We start from the raw sequence: 25829 nt of genomic DNA, 5'->3' as shown, positions 1-25829 counted from the left end.
TCTGGACAGGGGGCAGTTTGGGAAGGGGACAGGACTCCTGAGAAGCCGCATGAGCAGGTCTTGCCACCAGTACTCACACCAAAGGACTATCTTCCTCTACCACGATTTCACACTCAGCCACACACCCCATCAGCCACCCCCAAACGAGAGGCTTTACTTACGTATTCTTTAATGTCCTTGGACTTCACAGCCTTGTAGGAGTAATACGCAGGATAAAGGGTGCCAAATATAAGCCTGCAGAGGTGAGACAGAGGAAAAAGAAGAGATGTGATTTTCACCAATCCTGTGTAATAGAAATCATACATCAGCTCCAGGGGACTGTTCTCTAGGCCCCCCGAAGGGTTCCTGTCACTGCTGGGTGGTTCTTAGGAAACGCCTCCTGAGACAGCCCACCCACACACTTCCTACTGTTAGCTTGAGCAGCCAGATAAGCAAGAGAAAAGGACAAAAGTACATTGAAAGGGAGAGGAAGAGAAAGCATGGTGGTGGGAGAGAGAATTTAAGAATGAGCAGGCAATGCTGGGCATGGTGGTGATGCTGGGCATGGTGGTGATGCTGGGCATGGTGGTGATGCTGGGCATGGTGGTGATGCTGGACATGGTGGTTATGCTGGACATGGTGGTGATGCTGGGCAAGGTGGTGATGCTGGGCATGGTGGTGATGCTGGACATGGTGGTGATGCTGGGCATGGTGGTGATGCTGGACATGGTGGTGATGCTGGGCAAGGTGGTGATGCTGGGCATGGTGGTGATGCTGGGCATGGTGGTGATGCTGGGCATGGTGGTGATGCTGGGCAAGGTGGCGATGGTTTGATCCCAGGGGCTAAGTGGTAGAAAGAAAGAGCTGGCTCTATTTGTCCTCTGACTTCCACACATGCACCATGACACCCATGTGCCCACCCCTTCACACACTAAATAAGTAAATAAATGTGATTTAAAAGAAGAAGGTGGGTCAAGGAGTGTGTGCCCTGGTCTGGGAGCCTCCAGCTTGAGGTACAGGTGACCCTGTAAAGGAGGTCTCCCCAGCCACTCCGTCCCTCTCTTGGCTGCCCCACTCCCAAACATTCTTGGGAGTCAGAGGACACTTCCCTCTTAGTTGAGGCTTTCCTGCCCTTGTCATTGTCCCCACCACCTGAGACCAGGCTCTTCTCCCTGTCTTGCCTACATTGTCACAGCTCCCTGAATTTTTTATTCCTCGTCTATATCCAAAGCATTTAGGTAGTCTATCCCAGGGTCTGTCTCTCCCACATGATGAGAAGTTCCACAGAGTCAGGGCTCATGGCTACATTATTTGTAGCTCCATCCCCATTCCTGGCATGGAAGGGAGTGCCCAGTGGAGACATCAAAGTCAGCATCTTCCAGGGGACACCTGTGACCTTGGATGAAGGCTGAGCAGCTGGGTGCATACCAGACAGCACCAGGCTGAATCAGCAAGGCCTCAGGCACAATGCCAGGCAATTCTGGAGAAATAACACGTGGCTCCTCAGGCACAGACGCCATGGTTATTATCCATGTCTGCCAGGCTGGTTTCCAGCCCTTCCTCAGAGGCAGCATATAATATAAACAGTGGAAGAGGGATCCAGAGGCCTACTGAGAGGACCTCTGTGAACTCTACTGAGAAGCAACACCTTTTTAGTGGTCAGAGCTGGAAAGTTCACAGGGCACCGAGCCAGGGAGGCCTGGACTCCATCAGCTAGTCTCTTGGGGCATGAACTGGTAACCAGCATCCCTGCCTTAGACCTGTTTGACAACACAGGGTCCTCTCTACAAACACATTTACATTTGAGTCTACTAACTCAAGAAATGGGATTAAAACAATTGGTTCTCAATAAGTAATGAATGAAGCAGGTCCAGGCTGAAGGGGTTTGGCATTTATGTCTATTTAAACCAGATGAGCTATTCTGAAGAGTTTTAAGGTGGGGATGGCTGGAGGAGGGACAAACTTAGGCTTTGTGCCTGCCAGATCAAATGCCTCTTAAAAGGTCATCTCCCAATGATGCCATCTTCCCGGACCCCCAGCTGCCCCTCACTGAGCTTCAGGTTAGAGTCCCATGCGCTTTCCTGATGAGCCAGGTGGCCGGCGATCTTCACCTTCCTGTCAGCTCTTTCTGCTGCCTGAATCTCAGTGTAAGATCTGCTCTCAACGCCACAAGTGCGTTGTTTTCCTTGGCAGAACCCCACTAACCCTTTAAGAGCCATCTCAGCAAAGTCATGCCAGTGAAAGCTGGTCACTTCTCCCTCAGCTTTCCCATACTCTAGTTTTTTAGTTTGGTTGTTGAGACAGCATCTCATGCTGGCAAGACGGACCTCACATTCCCTCTGTAGCTAAGGATGACCCTGGCCTTCTGATCTTCCTGCTCCACCCCCCCCCCCAGGAGCACTGGCTTGCCTCCCAGGCTCTGTGTATGTGGTACTGGGATGAACTCAGGGCTCCGTGAACCTATCTGAGCTCTCTACCCACAGAGCTACATCCTCCACCCTGACATTGCTTTTTAAAATCTTTTATACAGGGTCTTGTATAGCCCAGGCAGGCCTTGAACTTGCTATGCATGTAGTAGCCCATGGTAGTCTTGAACTCCTGCTCCTCCTGCTCTACTTCTCAAGTGTTGGGATTACAGACGTGTGCCACCACACTCAGTTTGACTCTATAAGTAGAGGCCATATTTTAGAATCCAATCCCTTGCTCCCACCCCTCCCAATGTCATATGCTTCTTTTTTTTTAAATTACCCATCCAATTTTGTGCTTCCTATATACTCCTGGGTGTGGGGTCATCCACTGGAGCTCCGCCTATCTACTAGGGACCACACCCTTAAAGAAAACCCATTCTCACTCCCCCACGAGCAACAATAGCTCCTCAGCTAGGGGTGGGGCTCATGAGTCCCTCCCAACTCTATGCTAGAATGTTTACTGGCTTGATCTTGTGCCGGTCGTGTGCAGGAAATCACCGCTGCTATGAGTTCAGGAGCGAAGCTGTCTTGTCATGTCCAGAGGACACGGTTTTGCTTCAATCCTCCCCAGTCTCTGGCTCTTACAATTCCTGTCCACTTCTTCTAAGGCCTCTGAGTCTTGGAGAAGAGGATGTGACATAGACGTCCCATTCATCAGCCCTTGGTTTTATTTTTTAAAGATTTACTTATTTTTATTTTATTTATATGAGCCTACATGTATGCATGTGTATTTCTCACGCCACTAGTACCCTGGGATGTCAGAAGAGTGAGTCAGAGATGTTGGAACTGGAGTTATGGATGGTTGTGAGCCACTGTGTGGGTGCTGGGAACTGAACCTTGGTCTTCTGCAAGAGCTCTAGAAGTTCTTAGATTTTTGAGACAGGGTCTAGCTACATAGTCCAGGTTGGGACATGGTCCTTTTACCTAGTGACACCCAGGAAGTAGAGGGAGCCAGAGAAAAACCCAGAACAAGGTATCAATCTCAAGGACATCCTCATCTTGACCTACCTCTTCCAACAATGTTCCTCCATGAAATTTCCCATCACCTCCCAATGATGCCAACAAGTTTTGAATCCATCGGTGAATTAACTCATTGATTAGGTCAGAGCCCCTTCAGCTGTCAGTGATCAGATCCACTAGCTGGGGACCTAGCCCTCAACACATAAAGCATTTTGTTGAAGGAGGCACTTCACATCAATGCCATCTTCCAGTGGGTAACATGAAACCACCTGGCAGCATTGTACCGATTGCTACTTCTTCCTGCAATTATGAGAGTCCTAATGCTCTCCATTCCTGCCAGAACAATATCACTAGATTGGAATTTTGGCCAGTCTGATGTGAAATGGTGCCCTTGTTGACATTTCCTCAAATATATGTTCATCAACTTTTTTTAAAAAAGACTATTGCACATGGAAGCTGCTTAACTGCCCTCAGTAAAGTTACCTTTACACAACCCTCAGTAAAGTTACCTTTCTAGTGACTTTTTTTTTTAGGAATTCTGAATTCCTGGTATAGGTATTTCCTTTGATATATGCACTGCAAGTCTTTTCCCCCAATATCAACTCTAGTACCTTGCCTGCAATGTCTTTTGTTATCCAGAAGTTGGGCAATTTATATGAACAAATACACTGATCTTTGACACTTGTTTTTATATATTTTAAAAGGTCTGGCAATCTTTTCTTACAAAGGTTTTAAACTTCTGAGTTTGGACAGATAGCTCAATTGGAAAAATTTTGCTATAGGATTTGAGTTTGGATCCCCAACACCATGAAAAAAGCTGGGCATGGGGACTGGAGAGGCGGCTTAACAGTTAAGAATTCATACAGCTCTTGCCAATGACCTGAGTTCAGTTCCCACATCAGGCAGTTCCCATCTGCCTGTAACTGTAGCTCTAGAGGATCTGTTGCTTCCATTGTCACCTGAACTCAAATGCAGATATCCTATATCACACATACACAAAATAAAAAATAGATCTTAAAAAATTAAAGCTGGACATGGCAGTGCACACCAGCAATTCAATTGCTGAAGAGGCAGAGGCATGAGGAACAGACAGTTCTAAGTTCAGTGAGAGGCTGTGTGTCCAAAAATAAAGTGGAGAGAGCTGGAAGAAGACTTCTGGGCATCACATGCATGTATACATGTGCACACATGCATACCCACATGCATAAACATATGTACATATACAGATGTGCAAACATGTTAAACATGTACACATACCTAAGCATGTGCAGGCACATACAAACATGTCCCCACATGCAAACATGCACACATGAACAACCTAAATGTTTGTTTTTCCACTACTAGATTTTAACTCATCTGGAATTTATTTTCTGTATGACACGAATTAGGGGTCCAATGTTATTCTTTTCTGCTTGGATGCCAGTTGTCTCCAGCACATTTGATGAACACTTTCCCATCGGTGTACATCACTACCCTGTCAAATGTAAAGTTTTCTGAAATGTTAGCGTATTCTTTTTCAGCTCCTAGTCTATTCCACTGACCTGCTGTCTAACATGCTATCTTAAAAATAACAACCATGAATTTGATAAACAAAGCTTTAGGATAAATCTTGATAGTCTTAAAACTTTCCTAGCTATTCTTGACTCTTTGCTTTTCTATGTAAGTTTACATTTGTTTGTTTGCAACAAGGTCTCACATAATCCAGACTGGCCTAGAAACTAACTCCTGATCCTCCTGCATCTACCTCTAAGAACTGGGATTACAGGTGTGACCCACAGGTGTGTGTGTGTGCATCCCTCTGCCATGGATTGCTTATGGAGACCAAAGAAAATTATTAGAAGGTGGTTCTCTCCTTCTACCATGTTGATACTGGGGGCTCAAACTCAAGTCATCAGTCCTGGCAGCAAGCCCCTTTATTCACTGAGCTATCTCACAGACCCAATACAGTTCATTTTTTAAAGTTAGATCTCTTATTGGTTATTAAAGGTATACAGGAATGCTATTGACTTTCCAAGCCAATCTCAGCACCACTAATCTGACTGCAACAAAAAACATTTAGGTTATGAAATGCATTATGAAAACTAAAGAAGCAACTGAAATGACGACATGTGGTACAATCACATTAACATACTGTTCTGAGAGCGGAACACTATAAGAACAAAAACAATTTCCATGGTTGCCAGGGTTGCTAACCCACAAAGGATGAGGAGCTTCAGGGACCTCGACTGTGGTGGTGTTTATTCAACTGTATGAGCTTGTAAAACTTAATTGGAGTTCACACACACACACACACACACACACACACACACACTAAAATAAAAAATTCTCGCCAAGAAAGGTGGGTGCCTTTTGGCCTCTACAAATCAGGAACTTAAAAACACAAAAGTTGCAACTGTCATGATTTCACTTTAATTCATGGCAGAGTAAAATTCCATTGCATATATTACCTACTCCTCTGTTGACGGGCTCTTAGGCTGCTTCAATTTCCAGCTATGGTGAATAGTTCAGTGATAAACAAAGATATGATGATGTCTTGTGATAGGACTTGGATTCCTCTGAGTATGTGCCCAGGAGTGGTATAGTTGGGTCATGTGGTAGTTCTATTTCTAGTAATCAGAAACTTCCATACTAATGGCTGCACAATGAATACTCACTTTACAGACTGTGTCATCCACCCAGTGTGGATCTTAGGTGCATACATGCATGCATGAGAGAGAGAGAGAGAGAGAGAGAGAGAGAGAGAGAGAGAGAGAGAGAGAGAGAGAGAGAGAGAGAGAGAGAGAAAGAGAGAGAGAGAGAGAGAAGGTCTAAGTCATAAAGCTAGATAGAAAGGGGGACTATGAGAGGAAAAAGGTCTCAAGGGATGACTGGAGAGGGGGAAAGGAAGGAGGTAGAGGTTGGGAAAGAGAGCAGGAGATCAACAGAATAAAAAACGTATGAGGGTGCTATGGGGGAAATGCGTTGGTTTGCATAGCAATCTACAAACCAACAGCAAACACAAAATCTTTTTTTTTTTTTTTTTTTTTTTTTTTTTTTGGTTTTTCGAGACAGGGTTTCTCTGTGGCTTTGGAGGCTGTCCTGGAACTCGCTTGGTAATCCAGGCTGGTCTCGAACTCACAGAGGTCCTCCTGCCTCTGCCTCCCGAGTGCTGGGATTAAAGGTGTGTGCCACCAACGCCCGGCTCAAACACAAAATCTTTGGGTGCAATTCATACCCATTAGTGAGCTGTGTGTGCATATCTCCAAAAATGGAGAAAGCTGACTTTACGTCAGCCTCCATGCTGAGACAATCCGGATATGGTGATGCCAGAGATCCCAGGTGTGACAAAGCAAAACCTCACAACAACTGTGATGCATCTCCAAGGTGCACTGTCACTGAGTCCTGAGAGTCTCAGACGCGTTTTGAGAACCAAGATGTTCCTGTGAGGCCTGGGCCTTTCCCACACCTCCACAGGGAGCACCCTTTCTCACAATGGGCACCCAGAAGCTCCTGGGGGCGGAGCTGCTCAGAGCATAGCGCTTTGGGTTCACATCACAGAAATCCACCTGGGCCGTGGTTGCCGTGGTCCCAACCCTTGGGCTTCTATTTACCCATCATGACCTTCTAAAAGGCTGGAGGGAGAAAACAGAAAAACAGCCGGCCTGGATCCCTGTGTATTTGGCTCCCTAGAGATGTATGTGTTGCGTGTTTTCTACACATGAGGAGCTAAGCAAACTTACCAAACAATCTCTAACCATCATTGAAGTCGGGCATTATTGTTTTTCTCATAAGACAGGTGAAAAAACTAAGATTTAGTGAATTCAAATAATTTAGTTCCACAATTAGGCACCAAACGCTAGCCCAGGCCAGTGTGATTCCGCCGCCTATCTCTTCATCACTATGATGACCCTCCCGACTCCACACTATCTGCAAGTGGTCCCTGAGCGAAGAAAGCAGTAGAAAAAAGGGAAGGGGAGTGTGGGCTGGAGAGACAGCTCAATGATTAAGAGCATTGGCTGCCCTCGAATAGGACATAGGTCATAGGTTTGGTTTCCAGCACCCAGAGCAGGTGTTTGCCTATAGTCTGTAATTGGAGGGAAATCTGACACCCTCTTCTGGCTTCCTCTGGCACCTGTGCTTATGTGGTGCCCATATACTCAGACACACACACACACACACACACACACACACACACTCACACACACACACACACCTTTAACAACAACAACAACAAAACAGCCAGGGGAAAAGTGTTGCCCATTATCTCTTACCAACTGTCTTGTCTAACACAGCTAACACAGGCCTTCTTTGGATGTGTGTCAAGTATTAATGTCCTGGCACTATACAGCAGTGTAACCACAGAGTCTAAGCACATGAAGGGTCACCCAGGTGAGCTGCTTTCTCAGCCTGCGCTGATCCTGGCAGAACAGGAAGAGGGCATGTCCTTGTTCACCCTGGTGTATGTTTCTGCCAGTCCCTGTCTGCAGTTCTCCTCCCTGTGTTCCAAGTGCCTCTTCCTCTCTGCAGATCTTCACCGACTAAAGGACGCATATGTCCCCCTAGCCCATCCCTGTCATGAACTATGTTTGGCTGTCTGCCCCTTTGATCTGGGCGACAACCTCTAAGATACCAAGACGACTGAAGTTCCTTCCCCATCTACAAAGGAAAACCCGACCTTCAGAGTGACCAGCGGTTGCTAAGACCTTTCCCAGCCCTGTAAGAGTGAAACCCAGGCTTTTTTTTTATCTCAAAGGCCTGCGTGGCCTTCTTGAGAATAGAGGGGAAGCTACGTGCATTGTGTTTAAAGGGAAAAAATTACATTTAAATTGGATTACAGAAAGGCTTTCAGACCAATTTAGGAAAGTCTGATGCGAGCCGGAAACCAACATTTTGTAAATTCTCGATTCACGCTGTTAAACTCTATAAACTCCTGCTCAAATTTCTGAATTTTTTTTCCATTTTTGTTTTGAAATCTAAAGTGTAGAGAGCTCTATTCTTAAGATGCTTGTTTGTGGCTAGAAAGGGGCTGGACTTGGATGTCAGACCTGAGTTTGAATCCAGCTCCATCAGCAACTGGTTATGAGACTGGAGGCATCTGTTTCTTTGACTACAATGGGCAAGAACACCTACTTACAACAGGCACTAAGAAGCCAAATGAGGAGGTTGTACCATATGACCCACCAGTACTTGTTTCTTTCTCTACTTCTTCTCAGAAAGAGTCATTTCAAATGTTAATTCTTTTATTCACTTCATTCAACAGCAATTGGGAAATGGTGCAGTGGGTTAGACCCTTGTCCTCTAAGCTTCACATAAATGGTGGTGTGCATGCAGAACCCCAGCATTCCTACTGTGAGGTGGGCCAGAAGCACAAGGCCAGGCAGCTGGCTGTGCACAGCCCAGGAAGGAGAGAACTGACTTAGAGAAATTATCCCCTGACCTTCACACCAGCACCTGGCATGCACATACCCCCCACCTGCTCACAGGGATACCTGCATAAATACACATACAATGTTAAAAAAAAAAGGAAAAAGAAAAATTAAGCAATTACTGTGTGTCCTGGGTCTCCTGGTAGGGAAAGTATCTAGCAAACAGATAATTATTTAAGTAACTGATTAACAAAAAGCAGCATGGGGAATCCTGCCAGGTCTGTTTCTGTTTGCTCAGTTTTTTAGACAGGGTCTCATGCTGTAGCCCAGGCTGGTCTCAAACTCATTATACAGCTCAGGTTGGCTGTGATTTCATAATAGTCCTCCTGCCTTGGCTACTTTAATGCTGGGATTACAAACATGAGTCACCACACCCTCCTGGGTCTATTCTGAAAAAAAAAAAAACCCTACATTCCTTTTGAGTGACAGCTCTGTGACTACCTATATTCAAGCCCATTTCCCTTTCCAGATCTGAGAACGGGAGACGATCCCTGGTTAGGAGGAGCGGGGGTCTCTTGCTAAAAGCACCATAGTTCTTTACTCCATAATACTTCATCTAATGTCCCCCACCGGGTGTATGTTTGTGGAGAGGGAAAAACCTGATCAGTTCCCTGTCTGTACCATTAAAAAAATGGGAGGGGGAAAGTTCAGGGAGTTCTCCAACCTGGACTTGTGGGGAGTCAGCAGGTATCTGTGGGGGCTTTCTGAGTATTTGCCTGCCCTCAGGCTCCCACCCAGCAGTACTGAGGCCTAATCATTTTTGAGATCTGCACCATATGCCCAAGTCAGTCTGAGGGAAAGAACCCAAGGACTGACTTTAAGGACAGCCACGGAACAGGACAAACCTTGCGGATGCCCACAACAGGTGATATCAGACACCGATACCCACAGCAGTCAGGTAAAGGACTACTAACACAGGGAGCAACTAAGATTGCAGAAGGTTAAGTTCATTCATTTGCTCATTCATTCATTCACCAGTCTCCACTCTGCATCATGTTCAACACAAGGTCTCAGAGCTGATAAGTTTGAGTTGGCTTCAAAACATGCCTGACTTCAAATTGCTTTTCCAATCCCATCTGATGCTCTAAAAGGAAAAAAAAAAAAAGCAGAGTCTCAGGCTGGGGAGCAGTAGGGCAACCTTCATGTCTATAGACTAGAGTAATGGGCCCAAGTGCCTTCTTCATCCCTAGGTCTGAACTCTCTGAGGATCTCAGAACTATCAGTGCTGGGCATGGAGGGCAACACGCAACATGGATGACATGCCAACACACCAGGCAGCATGAAGAAGCAGACTCAGAAGACCACACAGTACAGGCCAATGTATAGCATCTTTTTATAATGAAAAGGCAAAGCCACAGAGAAAGAAAATACATGCTGTGCCAAAGACTGGGGATGGACTAGGCTAAGGCTGTCTTTAGGGGGTCACGTGCTTACTCTTTGTTTTCTTTAAATTTATTATTTATTTATTTATTTATTTATTTATTTATTTATTACGGAGGTTCACACACCTGTGCTCACAGCAACACAATTTACAGCAGCCAAGAAATGGAAGCAATGCAAATGCCCACTGATGGAAAAATGAAGAAGCAAGTTTTAGAATAAGTATAGAAAGAATTAACATATTCAGCCTTGAGAGGGAAGGAAATTCAGACACAAGCTACAACCAACAGGATATTACGCTAAATGAAATAAGCAACCAGAAAAGGCAGATCCCCAGTGAGTTCATTACAAGACCTATCAGTTAAATTCCCAGAACGCAAACAATAAACAATAAACAATGGAGACAAACAGTGGAGTTGCTTGATAAGTATAGAGAGTTTTTTAATGTCCAGTCTCACAATGGGCAAATTCTGTTGATCGGTTGTAAAACAAGCTAAGAATGTACCACTAGTAAAATGTCATTTAGGATGAGAGGTAGCTTAGGGGCAATGCAAACAATTTTTTTAAGTAGTCCTAGTTTCTTTAGAAGGGAAAATGGCTGTGTATTATGCTCCATTCAGAAGTTGCCCTGTGTGGTGGTTTGAATAGGTATGGCCCCCATGGACTCATTCATGTATTTGGATGCTTGGCCATAGGGAATAGCATTATTTGGAGGTGTGGCTTTGTTAGAGTAGGTGTGGCCTTGTTATAGGAAGTGGGTCACTACGGAGGCAGGTTTTGACGCCCAGTGGGACAGACTCCTGCTGCCTGTGGATCAAGATGCAGAACTCTCAGCTACCTTTCCAGCACCAAGTCTGTCTACATGTCGCCATGTTCCTCCATGGTGACAATGAACTAAACCTCTGATATTGTAAGCTAGCCCCAATGAAATGTTTTCCTTTCTAAGAGTTGCTGTGGTCATTGTGTCTCTTTACAGCAATAGAAACCCTAACTAAGACACCCAGCAAACACATTCCTATTGGGGCTCAGGGTGTAGCTTAGTAGTACAATATGTGCTTGGCGTGTTCAAGACTCAGGCTAAAGATTTAGTACAAAAAAGAAAAGAAAGAGAAAAAGAGATGGCGGGAGTCGTGTTTCAACTAGAAAAACAATTTTTTGAGGCAGGATCTCTTGTATTCCAGGCTAGTTGGACTCCAACTCACCATGTAGCTAAGAATGACCTTGAATTCCTGATCCTCTTACCTGTACCTCCCAGGTGCTGGGGTATTTACTGCTAAGACTGGTTTATGTGGTCCTGGAGACTGAACCCAGGAATTCAAACACCATAGGCAAGCACTTTACAAACCAAGCCCAATATGTTCTGTTATTGACATTTTATGTATTTATTTGATTTTTAAAATTATACATAAAATTACATATACACATATATTGTGGTGTGTGTATGTATGTGTGTGTGTGTCTGTGTGTGTGTGTGTGTGTGTGTGCAATGTGGGGTGGGAGTATACATATTAGAGTGCACATATGGATATCAGAGGCCAACTTTGGGAGTCAGTTTTCTCCTTCCACCGTGGGTCCCCCGGATCGAACATAGACATAAGGCTTATAGGGCAAGTACACCTACCCACTGACACCCCACCACACACACACACACACACACACACACACACACACACACACACACACACACACGTACACACGTACACAAAACAGTTGGAGTTTAGGTGTGAGCTTCTCAAAGGAGAGCCATCTATATGTCCCTCTGTCTCTGTCTGTCTGTCTGTCTGTCTGTCTGTCCGTCCGTCCGTCCCTCCCTCCCTCCCTCCCTCCCTCCCTCCATCCCTCCCTCCCTCCCTCCCTCTCTCTCTCTCTCTCTCAGAAGAAAGTCAGTCAACAAAAGCTCTGCTGTCACCTATCCTCAAATGGAGGAAGAACTACGGGAAAGAAAATTATGCTCAGGCCTGAAACTAAGTCTCACCTGCTCTTGGGAGGACAAAGATCCTGTGAAAAAGGGATGTTTGGCTCAGGTCCAGAGTGCCACTCTCATTAGACCACAAACCCCATGAAAAGAAAGCCAGCTGGAGACCCGCCAGGTTCCTTCAGCGAACAAAACTGAAAATCGGGAGGTGACCTCCCAGCACGTCTTAATTATGAGCAAGTGTAGAAGAGTTAGCAAGCAAACACAGGGAGGGTCGAGGGTAAGAATGCTCCGGAGTGCTCCCTCCGGGCTGGGGAGTCTTGGGAAGCAGGGTGCAGTGGGGTGAGAACGCACCACAGGCGTCTCCTGTGGGTGAGGCAGGCAGAGGTCTGCAGGAGTAAGAGGACCTCCATGCAGGCTGCATAAGGCATCCAGTCCTGTGCGAGAAGCGAAGCCCCTATCTGGGTAACAGAGGCATCATGCTTTGAAGGGCAGTTATATTTTTACGATTTATTCTCATCATTTGTGTGTGCCCACGTGCATGCTTGTGCCGGTGCTCATGGAGGCTAGAAGAGGGCGTCAGATCTCCTGGAGCTCGAGGTACAGGTGGCTGTGAGCCACCAGACTTAGAAGCTGGGAACTCACCTCCAGACCTCTGGAAGAGCAGCAAATGCTGTCAAGTTCTGGACCTCTTCAGTCCCACATGGTAAATCTTTATAGTGGAATACGGCTCAAGGATCAGGAGGTTACGCTGTAAACACCCAGTAGCTTGCTCTGCTTAGAAAGCAAGATCATTCCTTCAAGTATCACAGGTGAGACTTGCTCCTCAACAACTGTGCACTTACTTTGAAAAGAATGGATGCCATCAGGCACTACAATGAAGGGAAAATGCAAGACAGGATATCAAACAAAGCTAGCTCTGGAGCACGGGGTAGACAGATGGCTCAGCAGCTAAGAGCACTTTTGCTCTTGCAGAGGACCTGTGGTTGATTCCTGGCACCCGCGTAGTGGTTCACAACCTCTGGAACTCTAGATTCAGGGGACCCAATGGCCTCTTCTGACCACTGTGGGCATCAAGTTCATATGTGACACACATACATACATGCAGGCAAAACACTCACACATGAAATAAAATGTATAAATCTAATTTAAAAATTGGCTTAAGGAGTTTTACTTGTTCCAGAATGCAACATTGTACATTCTTTCCATGTGTGAGCCCCAGGTGGCCATGATTATGGGTGGGCATAAGGGACAGTGATGATTGTTTTTGTCAACTACAATCACCCGGGAAGAGTATCAAATGATGGCCTGAGAGCATGTCTGGGGTATACAGATTGACTCAGTTATGTTAAGTGACGTGGTAAGACCCAGCCTAAAGGGAGAGGCACCATTTCCTGAACTTGGCATCACGGACTGCGCAAGCGTGGAGAAGGTGAGTTGAGCACCAGAGGCACGCACTCATGCATTTATTTTTACCTCTGCTCTTGACTGTGGACATGACTAGTTGCTTCAGGTTCCTGCCTTGACTTCCTCCAAAATGACGGCATAGACTGTAATGTGCAATTGCAACCAAAGAAGTCCTTTATCTCCTAAAGTTGCTTTTTATCACAATGACAGGAGAGAAACCAGGACATCAAACAAGGAACTGACAAGAGGGGACCTTTTGGGGGCAACACAGCTGAAGGGATGTGTTGTCTTCATTTATCCAGTGGAGCTCCTGAACCCCAGGCTGCACTGTCAAAGGATGACCACAGAGATTCTGGAACCTAGAGGCTGTAGCGCTGGGCTGGGCTGATGACTAGATACGGGTTCTTTGACAGGTGCCCGGGAGGAGTCTCTTTCATTGTAACTGCCCTGCAAAATAGACTGTACCCACTGCACAGGTGGGAGGGTCATAAGCTTGAAAAGGACTGGTTGACCGGTAGGATCTCAGACTTCTTTTTGGTTTTTCGAGACAGGGTTTCTCTGTATAGCTTTGGAGGTTGTCCTGGAACTCACTCTATAGACCAGGCTGGCCTTGAACTCACAGAGATCCGCCCGCCTCTGCCTCCCGAGTGCTGGGATTAAAGGCGTGCGCCACCAACACCCGGCTGGATCTTGGGCTTCAATGTGACTAGGAAAAGGACAGCCACTGCCAGCAAGATGGATTCTCCCTGAGGGACAGGACAGGAAAGATAACACATTTCCAGTTTGGATTTGTGTTTGCATGTTTGCTTGGGAGGTGACCATTGTCTCCTGTGCCCTGGTTCATTGATTCTGGGTATGTGCCTTCAAGAAAGGGTCTGTGAGGGTCACAGAAGACACCCGAGCCCAGTCTGACTTCCTCTCCAAATAAAGAGAGAACACCCAGCAGAGCCACACAAGACTCTTTTCTTGTGTGAGCTTGACCCAAGAAGGCCCTGCTACAGTTTGGACAAAACTTCGGACCCACAGAGGGTCCCCACTTCCTAGTTTAGGCTGGGGTATCACGGTGATGCTCTGAGGGCAAGTGAAGAAGTCCCCAGTCTCTAGCATCTCTGCAGAGAGCATAGATTGGCAGCTCTGCAGTGGGGGAAGGGCAAGCCATCTGGGGTGCTGGCTTGTGGGGGATGGTGATTTCAGGACAGAGTGTCTGGAGGTCAGAACACAGGAAGCAGGTCTCAGGAAAAGGAGGGGAGATGGGGCACAGGAGAGAGGAAGCTGGGCTTGAGGACTCTGGTTCTAGGCTCAGCCCTGATCCTAGTGGCTGTTGATCTTGGGCGGTCACCTTACTCCCTAGATCTCAGTCGCATTCTTGCATCCAGGAAAAACTCACCTGGTGCTTTCTACAGGCACGCCACAATGTTCCAAAATCCTTACGTTTTTGAGCACTCATATGTATGCCTAAGCGGAAAATTCTACCCCAACCTCAGGTAACAAGCTATAGTCAGAACAGAGGAGCATTAAATAAATTGCATAAAATTACCTCCAGCCTGTGTGATTAAGATACTTACTAAACAAAAATGAATTTATTTTAAACATTATGCATTTATTAATTGTTAATACCGTGTATATGCATATACGTACATATGAATGATGCCTGTGTGAGAATGTAAATGAATGTGCATGTAGAGGTCAGAGCAGACTTCTAGTAGTTGGCCATCTCCTTCCACCATGGCTTCCGGGAACCAAAAAGCTCAGGTCTCCAGCAAGCCCCTTTTACCTGCTAAGCCATCTAACCCATCTCCAAATTAATTCCTTTTTCTCTTTTTTCTTCTGTTTTCTTGAGACAGAGTCTCATGCAATCCAGGCTGGTGTTGAACTTTCTGTGTAGCTTCTCACATGCTGGGATCATGCGTGTGTAAGACCATGCCCACCCCAAAGATGACTTTGTGCTGTGACTTGGGTTCCACCTGCACGTGTGCATGCGTGGATGCATGTACTAAATATATCAAAATCTAAAACTAGAGTCCTAACTCTGAAACATTTCTGGCCCCCCAAACTTTCAGATAAAGATACTCAGTGTGCAGTCCGGTGAGTGCCCAGAGTGCTGTTGCTGGTGAGCCTACAGTGAACAGAGGGCGGTACTATGGTAGGTCCTGGTGAAACCCCCCTCCTTCCTCCCCCCCCCGTCTCAGGCACTCATACCCTCACTTTCATGTGACTGGGGCAAGGCCTTTGTTCTCTTTGAGGTTCTGTCCCCCCTGAAGGACATCTCTGAGCATGACTGAGTCACAACGACTCTGCATCCTGAGTTAGTGGGATGATGGCAGACACCCAAATAATGACAAGGCCAAGTAAAGCTTCTATGGGCACCAGAACAATCATGGGTAGTCAACCTTTGCTATGATGTATTCCTGGAAATCACAGCAGGAAGTAAAATGGCTTAAAAGAGGTTTGGGTTTTTGTTTGTTTGGTTTTTTTCCCCCCTGCATCTCTTTGTCCCAGCAGATGGAAATCCGGGTCAGCAAGGCAGAGTGCTGACACAGCTTTGCTCTGGATGGCGGAAAACAAAGAGTAGATGACTGGGAAGGAAAACAGGAAAGTAAGGCGTGTTTTATCTCTGCTGCTAGGCAGAGGCGCAAGGGGGCAAGGCAGGATAGTGAGAATGGACACCTTTTGCTGTTGTTCTTTTTGAGACTGTGTCTCTCTATTATGTAGCCCTGGCTGTCCTGGAACTTGCTTATGTAGACAAGCCTGAGCCTGTGCTTCTGCCTCCCCAGTTCCGGGATTAAAGGCATGCACCACCATGCCTGGCTGTTGCTAGTTTTTTGAGACAAGGTCTCACGTAGACCAGGCTATCTTCAAATTGATTATGTAGCTCCTGGAGCTGGAGTGACAGGCGGTGTGAGCCACTCGAGGTGGGTGCTGGGCACCAAACCTGGGTCCTCTACCAAAGTGGTACCTGTTCTTGACTGCTGATCTGTCTCTTCAGCTCCCTGAAATTTTTACATAAATCATAATACCATCACAGTGAGCAAAACATACTGTCCCAGGTGGGCTTAACTTTCTTAGAGTTAACATAAAAACAACTGACATTTGCTGGGTGGTGGTGGTGCACGCCTTTAATAGCAGCACTCGGGAGGCAGAGGCAGGTGGATCTCTGTGAGTGTGAACCAGCCTGGTCTACAAGAACTAATTCCAGGACAGCCTCCAAAGCCACAAAGAAACCCTGTCTCAAAAAACCAAACGAAACAAAACAAAAAACAACTGACATTTATGTAGGGAAAAAAGAATATAGAAAAAAAAGACAAAAATGAAATCATATAGCCATCAGCTGGCAAAAACAGTGAGAAAATTGATACATTGGCTATGTCCCTCAATATGAGTATGTCAATAAAACTGGTGCATGTGTCTCTCCAATATAGCATGCTCGGAGAACCCAAGTATATGCTGCAAAGGCCACAGTCCAGGACCACATTAACCCATGGTCACATGCACCCTGAGGGTCACCTAATCTGCCCCACCCTTTTGGATGCCATTCCATTCCTAACTTTTTGAACACTTGCATATACCTGCAGGCACCCAAGGCAGGCTGGCCCTCAGGGGCCACTCTAAGGAGCTATTTTGCTCTTAGGTTTTGGGTGACACTGGGGACTGAACCTAGAGCCTCATATATGTTAAGCAGGCATCCTGTCAGTGACCTCTATCCCCACTCCCTTTTTCACTTTGTATCACTAAGATGTCCAGGAACTATTGACTGTGCTAAACCTGTTACCTGGAAACCTCCACCCCTTGGTCCAGCCCAAATTCTACCTCTCCATACAAACTCATCTACTTTCTCTGTTATCCCAGGGGAGACTTGAGATGATCTCTGAAACCCCACCCAGAAGGGCTGCTCCCAGGGCAGTTGCACAGACCACAGCACCAGTGGACACCACCTCAGCTAGCCAGGAGGACAGTCCATGCTCCCCTGGGAGCAGAGAAGGACTTTCCTCCCAGCTCTTGCCAGACACAGAGCAAACCAGCCCCTTGGGTTCTGGTCACTATATGGTCTTTAGAGACAAGTGTTCGTGCCTCATTTCTGCCAGGTATTGGTTTTATGACTTCAGGTTATTAAACTTCTCTGTTTCAGTTTCTTCATCTACAAAAATAAGAATCCACAGTGATCCCCACTTAAGGATGAAATGAAACAAGACACTTCAAGGGAAGAGCACAGTGGTATGCTCCAGCTAGGAGTTTCCCATCTCACCTTGCTCAATTAAAATCCCTAAATAAAATAAAATGAGCCCTAATCAAAATTTCTCTTTTCTAGATGACTATATATAGTAAGAATGTTTTTCCTAAACTGATTTATTTTGGAATTGGGTTGTTGTTGTTTTGAGACAAAGCCACACTCTATAGCCAAAGCTGTTCTAGAACTTACTCTGTAACTCAGACTGGCCTCTAGAGGTGAGTCTCTTGCCTTAGCCTCAGTTTAATTCATTTGCAAACTAATTTAAGAGATAATGTGATGTTAAGACATAATTTGAGTGTTGGAGAGTTGGCTCAGTTGGTAAAGTGCTTGTTGAGCAATCATGAGGACCTGAGTTTGGACCCCCTAGCACCCATGAAAATGCCAGGTGGGCATCGTAACCCACCTGTAACCCCAGCACTAGGGAGGCAGAGACCTGGGATCCCCAGGGCAGGCTCAGTAGCTAGACAGCCAGATTGGTGAGCTCTGGAGTCAAGTGAGAGACCCTGCCTCAATATGCAGGGTGGATCAGAGCGTGACTGAGGAGGATGTTTAGTGTCAACGTCAGGCCTCTGTGCTCAAGCATGCACGTAAATACAGGCACGCACACGCGCATGCATGCATACATACACACACACACACACACACACATACACACACACACACTTTAGGAAAAACATTCTTACTATATATAGCCTTCCAGAAAACAGAAATTTTGATTAGGGCTCATTTTATTTTATTTTTCAAAATGTTGTCTGCACATCATTGATTCATAAATAATTTGTTCACAAATTAGCAAGAGCATTCTTAGTCCTTCCACAGATGTGTAGGTCCCAAGGCTACAAGTTCAGCTCTCAGGCAATGGACAGGCAAATGACTAACTCTAAGCTGCCAGAAGGTTCTATGCAGATGAACGCACCGTGTGTGACCTCCCCAACTGAGACAGCAGCAAATGGCTCATCCACACCCCATTTTCCTTCCATTCCCAAGGGGTTTCCTAAAACCAGCCTGGCTTCCACACACCAGAGATCCGAGCTCCTCATTAATAAATGTGTGACTAACGGAGCATGGCTGAAGGGCGCTGAGCCCAGGGGCCAGTACCGGCTTCCTTCCCTTCCCTGCTCTAGGGAGACGGGTAGCTTCTCCAAAAGGCTTCTGTTCCCAGACTGTCATGGAGCAGCACAGCTGGGCTGAATGTCACTGAATGCCCAACTCCTGGTCCCAGGACTGCAGCATGCCAGGTCTCTCTCAGCCACAGTCTTTGTCAAAATAAAAGCTGTCCAGCAAGTTTCTTCCAAATTGAAACCAGGGTCAATCAGAAGGTTGGTAGATCTGCAGTTCTGTTTGCTTCTGACTCATCTCCTCTCCCCACCAAAACCTCTAAAAAAATTAGCGTTTTACGTGTTTTAAAACTTAAATTTCACTTAATTAGTAGTGTGTGTGTGTGTGTGTGTGTGTGTGTGTGTGTGTGTAAATGCAACGCTTATGCTGTGATTAGCACGTGGAGGTCAGAGGGCAGCTTTTAGAGTCCATTCTCTCCCTCAGACTGGTTAGGGGAACTGAACACAGCCACCGAGCTTGTGCTAAGCCAACTCACCAGCCTGCCCTCATTTTTTCAGAATCCACAAACTTAAGCTGGGAAGTGTGGCCCAATGGTAGAACACTTGCCTCGCCTGGCATGTGCAAACCCTGGATTCTATGCTCAGGAGTGAAAGAACAAAAATGAACGAATGAATGAACAAATGAACGAATGAATAAGACTCCACGAACTCAACCATTAAAAAACAAAAACAAACAAACAAAAACTAGATTGTGACCTTTACCTGTATTCTTGGCACTTGGAAGGATGAGGCAGGAGAACTATGAATCTGAGCCTGGCCTGGGCTCTACAGTGAGTTCCAGGCTACCCATGGCTACAGTGTGGGACGCTGTCCAAAAAGGAAAGAACTGTGTTTGGGAGCAGATCTTGGCATGCTCTCCCTGGGGCCAAGTTGCAATTGTTCCTCAATCCTTAACAGTGTTACTATGCTCTGCTTAGCAATTGTCCTCCTGGGAATTCATCCAAATGAAACAAAGACAAAGGCATAAATGCATTCTATGGCACTCATGTCAAAAGCTGAACATACAATAAACATCAACAATAAAGAGGGAGTGAGCTATAACACAAAAAGTTCACTTCACTCTTCCATAGAACACTTGTGAACAATAAATGAGAAGGCATTAGTATTTTAACTGAAATCAGTAGTAATTTCAAACACATGAAACTGCTATGTTCAAAATGCACCAAGGGCCCCTCTAAATTGGTCTCTGGGTTACTGAAATATGAGTGACTTAGGTTTTCTTCTTTCTCCTTACAGCTGGCGTCCCATCCTACTGGCCATAGTGACCCTCAATCCTTAGCCATCTTTGGTGTAGTATAAAGATGAGTGGAACCGTCCCAGGCCTCACAGAGTTCAAATTTAACTGGATGTGGCACAAGAAAAACCATCGCTCCCACAGGGAATGCTGTGCTGGCTGAGACAGGACTTCTAGCTCAGCAACTTCCCCAGGCAGAGGGAGAGAGGATGGGGGAAGGGCAGGAATGCCAGGCAAAGTAGCATGTGCAAACCACAAAACCATGACAGTGCGGTGGCTTTGGGCCACACATGGCTCAATGCATTTGGGTCAAGCAGATGCCAGGGTGAGGGGGCCTCCCACTCCCCAGAACACATGCTGTCGATATCTATCCAAAGGGTAGGGGAGCAGGAAGACTGAAGAGAAGGCTGGTGACAGATAACGTAAAACAGGGGGACCTCTATTTCCCAGCACAGCGACCAACTCAAATAGCGCGTGCTGTAGCTGTGAGCCGGTGGATGAGCGAATTGCTGGGGTGAAGGGGAAGAGGTCAGAGATACAGTTTACAGCCAAGACTGGAGGGAGCCAGTGAGGAGATGAGGAAAGGACCTGTCACACATGCTCTGTGCTCTCCCAGGGCTCATAAATACTCCAGTGAGAAAAGGCACAGTTCCTGTAAAACCATTAGCAGCCAAGCCTGGATTAAAGGGCAAGGAAAGATTACAGCATCCCAGTCCCACGCAGCACTAGCTAGATGAAAGATGAGCTCACTCTGGCTAAGAGGGAAGAACACAGAGAAACATCTTTCTGTTGCCTGAGGCCAAGAACACTTCCTTCAGACACAGGACTGGATTTTCTAGTCTCCGTTGGAATCACAGACTCTCAGGACTTTGATGCTCACCTACTCCATTCCACCCCCCCCACACACACACACAAAGGCAAAGAAAAGAGTGAAGTTTGTACACCAACAAGCTCCTCCCCCAAATCAGAACTTCCCAGTCATCACTACACATCCACCCACCCATGTGGGACACTCATCCTCCCTGGAAACAGCTGCCTCACTGTTGGGGACTCTGTAAAAAAGCCCATTGCAAAGCACAAATGATCTTTCATTCGTACACATGTGTGTGTGTGTGTGTGTGTGTGTGTGTGTGTGTGTGTGTGCTCGCACTGGTGTGTATGACATTTATTCAGAGGCCAGAACTCTTTAGTCCGTTCTTCTGCTCAAAACCCTTTAGTTCTGAGGAATCAGGCCATTCGGAATACTTGACCAAAGTCTAGTGTTTCTTAGGATATATGTTGTCATTTCTCCTGGGTAAAAACTTAGGAGTAGAATGGCTACAACAGGTGATAAGCATCATTGATGTCCATTTAAAAACTATGCAGCTATTATTAGGAGTGGCTGGGCTGCTAGCCCCTCCCCTTCCTGCTCACACCTTTTAAGCTGGCCCATGCAGCGTTTTAGACATTTTCTGGACTCTGGCTTGACTCTGCAGGATCTTGTAACCTGACCCATAGCTAGGGTGCTCACACTCCTCACTTGCCCACACTGTATTTCTGTTGCCTTCTAAAGCTCCATAAGCCCAGATGAAGCCCCACCTCTTCTACCCCAGCTTGAGGACAAAGACTGCTTTTCTCCAAACAGAAACAAACACACTTGGGTAAAGACAATCGAGTTTCCCGTCCTTTGCCTTAAAGAACATAATCCTGAGGGAATGGAGGGATGGCTCAGTAGCTAAGAGTGCTTCTTAGCACCCTTGCCGGTGATTCACAATCACTTGTAACACGAGTTCTAGGGATAAGATGCCTTCTTCTGGCCTCTGTGACTCCTACACACATGTGCATGTGTGCACATACAGAGACAGACACATATACATAAATAAAAATAAAATGTTTTTAAAATCATGCATTTTAGTTTTATGCACGTGAGCATTTGCCTGCATTTATATATGCACCATGTGCTCTCCTGGTACCCATAAAAAGCCAAAAGAGGGCAGGGAGATGGTGGCTCATGTCTTTAATCCCAGCACTTGGAAGGCAGAGGCAAGTGGATCTCTGTGAGTTTGAGGCCAGGTTGGTATACAGAGTGAGTTCCAGGATAGGCTCCAAAGCTACACAGAGAAACCCTGTCTCTAAAAACCAACAGAAAAAAAGAAAAGCCAAAAGAGGATATCAGACCCCTGAAACTGAAGTTACAGATGTGAGCCACCATGTGGGTGTGGGAACTGAACCCCAGCCCTTTGCATTGAGCAACAAGTTGTCTTAACCACTGAACCATCTCTCTAGCACTTAGAATAATTTTTTTAAAGAAATGTATTACATTTAAAAAAGTCAGTGGAGCCTGGTGATGCTCACTTCTAATCCCAGCACTTGGGGGATGGAGGTAGAAGAAACAAGAATTGAAAGCCAGCCGGGGCAATACAGAAAATTCAAGGCTAGCCTGGGCTATCTGAGATCTTACTTGTCTCAGAAAAACCAAGTTTACCCAAATCCTTGTCCAGTCTTCACTAATCTGCTCAAGAAAGTCAACTAAAGTACGTCTATGTGGGATAATTACTCTAAACTTATCAAATGAAAAAAAAAGATACATTTCCCACCTCTGGTGTATCACGTGCTCTACAAACTGGCGGTTGGGTGTTTTTCTCAATGCATCTCAAAGAACACTAAGGCAAAGGTGTGTCTTTATTCTCACATGTTTTTTATTCAGAGGCCAGGATGGAAAGGCATAGGGTAAGACTGAGATAGGCCTTTCGTGTTGCTGGTGAGTGGGAGAAGGAATCTGACGACACGTATGAGGAGCTCTGCAGAGTCACACATGCTTATCTGCTTATGACATCAGGCATACAGAGAAGCACCAAAACATAAAGGTACAGGCAGTGCACCAGCACCTTAGACATCTGACACACTGGTGTTGAAACCTTATATTTCCCAAATGTCTTCATTGTCCGTTTAAGCTCAGGGATTTGGCATGTTTTAAACAAAATGTTCTCACCTTACCAGAATGACTACAGACATACAACAATGACATTTATACAGCATGGGAAATTACTAAGTTAAGGGGGGAGAACTGGAATATGACATTCTTAATAGGTAATTAGAACTGTATGATTTAACTTCACAAAGAAAAAATTATGGAGGATTTTCTATCTAACTATGGGAGAAACAGTGGTAACCATTACAATTAGTGAATTTATTTTTCAATTTTTTTATTACTCTTTTAAGTTAACATGCAAAGTAATGGCTTCAGTGTGACATTTTCATATATAATTACATATATATGAATACATGCATATTCATAATCAAATATAATTACACCTTGTTCTTATTTGGCTTCCCATCTTTCCCTTACCCCCGAAACAGTCCCTCCTTTTTAAATTTTAAGTGTATTTCATTACCATATTTCTCTTCTTTCCACCCTTTAGACCTTTGGCTCCCCTTTCACAGTCCTGTTTTCTGCTTTCATGTCACATATATATTTTAATCTACATTCCTTTATGAGAGGAAACATGTAAAACTTGTCTTTCTGAGTCTGGTTTATTTCACTTAATACAGTGGTCTTCAGAGCTATCCATTTTTTTCTTTAAATGTCCTACTTTCATTTTTCTTTGCAGCTCAATAGAGATCCATCATGTTTGTGGTCCACGTTTTCTTTGCTGTCATCTGGTAATGAACATCTAGGCTTGCTCTATAACTTAGCACTAATGAACTCATTTTTAAAACATGTATCTTGAGGCTGGAGAGATGGCTCAGCGGTAAAGATCACTTGCTGCTCTTCCAGAGGGCCAGAATTCAGTTCCTAGCACTTAAGTCAGGAGCTTCCCAATAACTTATAACTCCAGCTCCCAGCTCCCTCTTCTGGCCTCTGAGAGTACCTGCACACACATGGTACTCAATCTCACTCACACAAACATTCTCTCTCACACACAAATACTAATAAAAATAACTATTTAAAATACTTAGAGATTTATTTATTTCGTGCATATGAGTGGTCTGAAAGATTTTATGTGCATGGGTGTCTGGCTTACACAACTGTAAGTACACAACATATGTACCTGGTGCCCACAGAGGACAGAAGAGGGCATCAGATTCATTGGAACTGGAGTTACAGACTGTTGTGAGCCACCATGTGTGTGCTGGGAACTGAAACCAAGTCCTCTGGAAGAACAGCAAGTGCTTTTAACCTTTGATCCATCTCTCTGGCCTCCACGTGTATGTGTGTTTTGCCTACATGTATGTATGTGTATGTATGTGCATTATGCATACGCTTGGTACCCATAATGTTCAGAAGAAGGTGTCAGATCTCTTGGAACTGGGTTATGGATGGTTGTGAGCCACCATGAAGGTGCTTGAAACCAAACCTATGTTCTCTGCAAGAGCAACAAGTGCTCTTAACTACTGAGTTGTCACTCCAGTCCCCAAAATATACATCTTAAGCAGACCATGGTGGCACATATCTGTAATCACAGCACTTGGAAGGCAAAGGTAGTAGGATCATGAATTCAAGATCACCCTGGGAGATACAGTGAGTCCCTGACTTAGCAAGCCAATGGCTAAGGGTATAGCTCAGTGCTAAGAGAAACTTGCTTACTGCATGCAAAGTCTAGGTTTCAGCTCCCACCATGCAAAATTGTGTGTGTGTGTGTGTGTGTGTGTGTGTGTGTGTGTGTGTGTGTGTGTGTGTGTGCACGTATCTTTAAGAGAACAAAATGGGGTAGAGTGTCAGGAATTCTCTATCATTCAGCTCAGAGGAAATCACCTGTTCTAGAGACTTAACTGTAGATCACATTACAAGAACAAAAGGAAGACAAATGTAAAACACATAGGAATGATAAGACCTTGGCTGCAGGCCAGGAACACAGCTAAGACTCTGAGTGAGATACAAGCTCTAGAAACTCCAGTGTAGGTGTTGAGAGCCTTGCTCTCTATTTGACCGTATTTCACAGAAAGGGGGCAAACATGTTTGATGCTGGAAAGGTATTTTCAATTATGACAGAGCACAGATCATGTCTCACTATGTAGCTCTGGCTGGCTGGACCTCTCTATGTAGACCAGGCTGACCGCGAACTCACAGAGATCCTCTGACTCCGTAACGCTGGGATTAACATTGTGCACCACCATGCCCAGCTGGGGTCTATTTTGTTTTTGTTTTTATTTTTTTTTGAGACAAACAAACAGGCTTGCCTCAAACTCAGTGTATAGCCAAGGTTATCCTTGAATTCCGGATCCTCCTGTCTCCACCTCCCAAGTGCTAGCATTATGAGTGGGTGCCATCATTCCTGGCATCAGGTCATGTGTTAAGAGGCTGGTGGTAGAGGAATAATGTACTTTCCTGGTGGCTTCAGAACCACCTCAAGCCTGCTTTCCTGAGCCTGAAGGGTAGGAAGAGCACAGGATGGCCGTGGACACCATCTGCAGCTAAGGAGCCACTGCTCCCTGCCACGCCCAGTGACAGACACCTGGCCTCTGCTTTGGTTTTCCTTTATCACATGGAAGGATCTTGGCAAAGGTTCTTTTTTGGCCTAAGAAATAATGAGGACTTGCTGGGAGGGTGCTAGGGTGTCACACTACCCCAAGGGCAACCTGGGCTTGCAGGCATCAAGACCCAGGGACAGAAGAGTCCTAGAGAAGCTAGGCCAGGCAGCATTCCTCCAAGCTAGAGGCATTCAAAGATGAATGCCTCTCTCCTCTTTCTCTTTGCCATCTTCCATGCTGACATGAATGTGTTTAGCACAGATGCTCTCTCAGCATCCATCTCT

The 25829-nt window shown here is 45.7% G+C and overlaps 1 protein-coding gene across 2 annotated transcripts in view; it reads right to left on the bottom strand.

The window, feature by feature from the left end:
- Positions 1-25829, bottom strand: part of Reep1 (receptor accessory protein 1) — a 101792-nt gene that overhangs the window by 45741 nt on the left and 30222 nt on the right. For both annotated transcript variants that reach the window (XM_040737809.1, XM_040737810.1), the window contains exon 2: positions 162-234. In XM_040737809.1, the coding sequence (XP_040593743.1) occupies positions 162-234 (73 nt within the window). The remainder of the gene's footprint in view (positions 1-161; positions 235-25829) is intronic.

The sequence above is a fragment of the Mesocricetus auratus genome, unplaced genomic scaffold, assembly GCF_017639785.1.
Source record: "Mesocricetus auratus isolate SY011 unplaced genomic scaffold, BCM_Maur_2.0 Super-Scaffold_100676, whole genome shotgun sequence".
Taxonomy (NCBI): Eukaryota; Metazoa; Chordata; class Mammalia; order Rodentia; family Cricetidae; genus Mesocricetus; species Mesocricetus auratus.
Note: the sequence above shows the minus strand (reverse complement) of the source record. Positions and strands in the feature narration are given on the sequence as shown.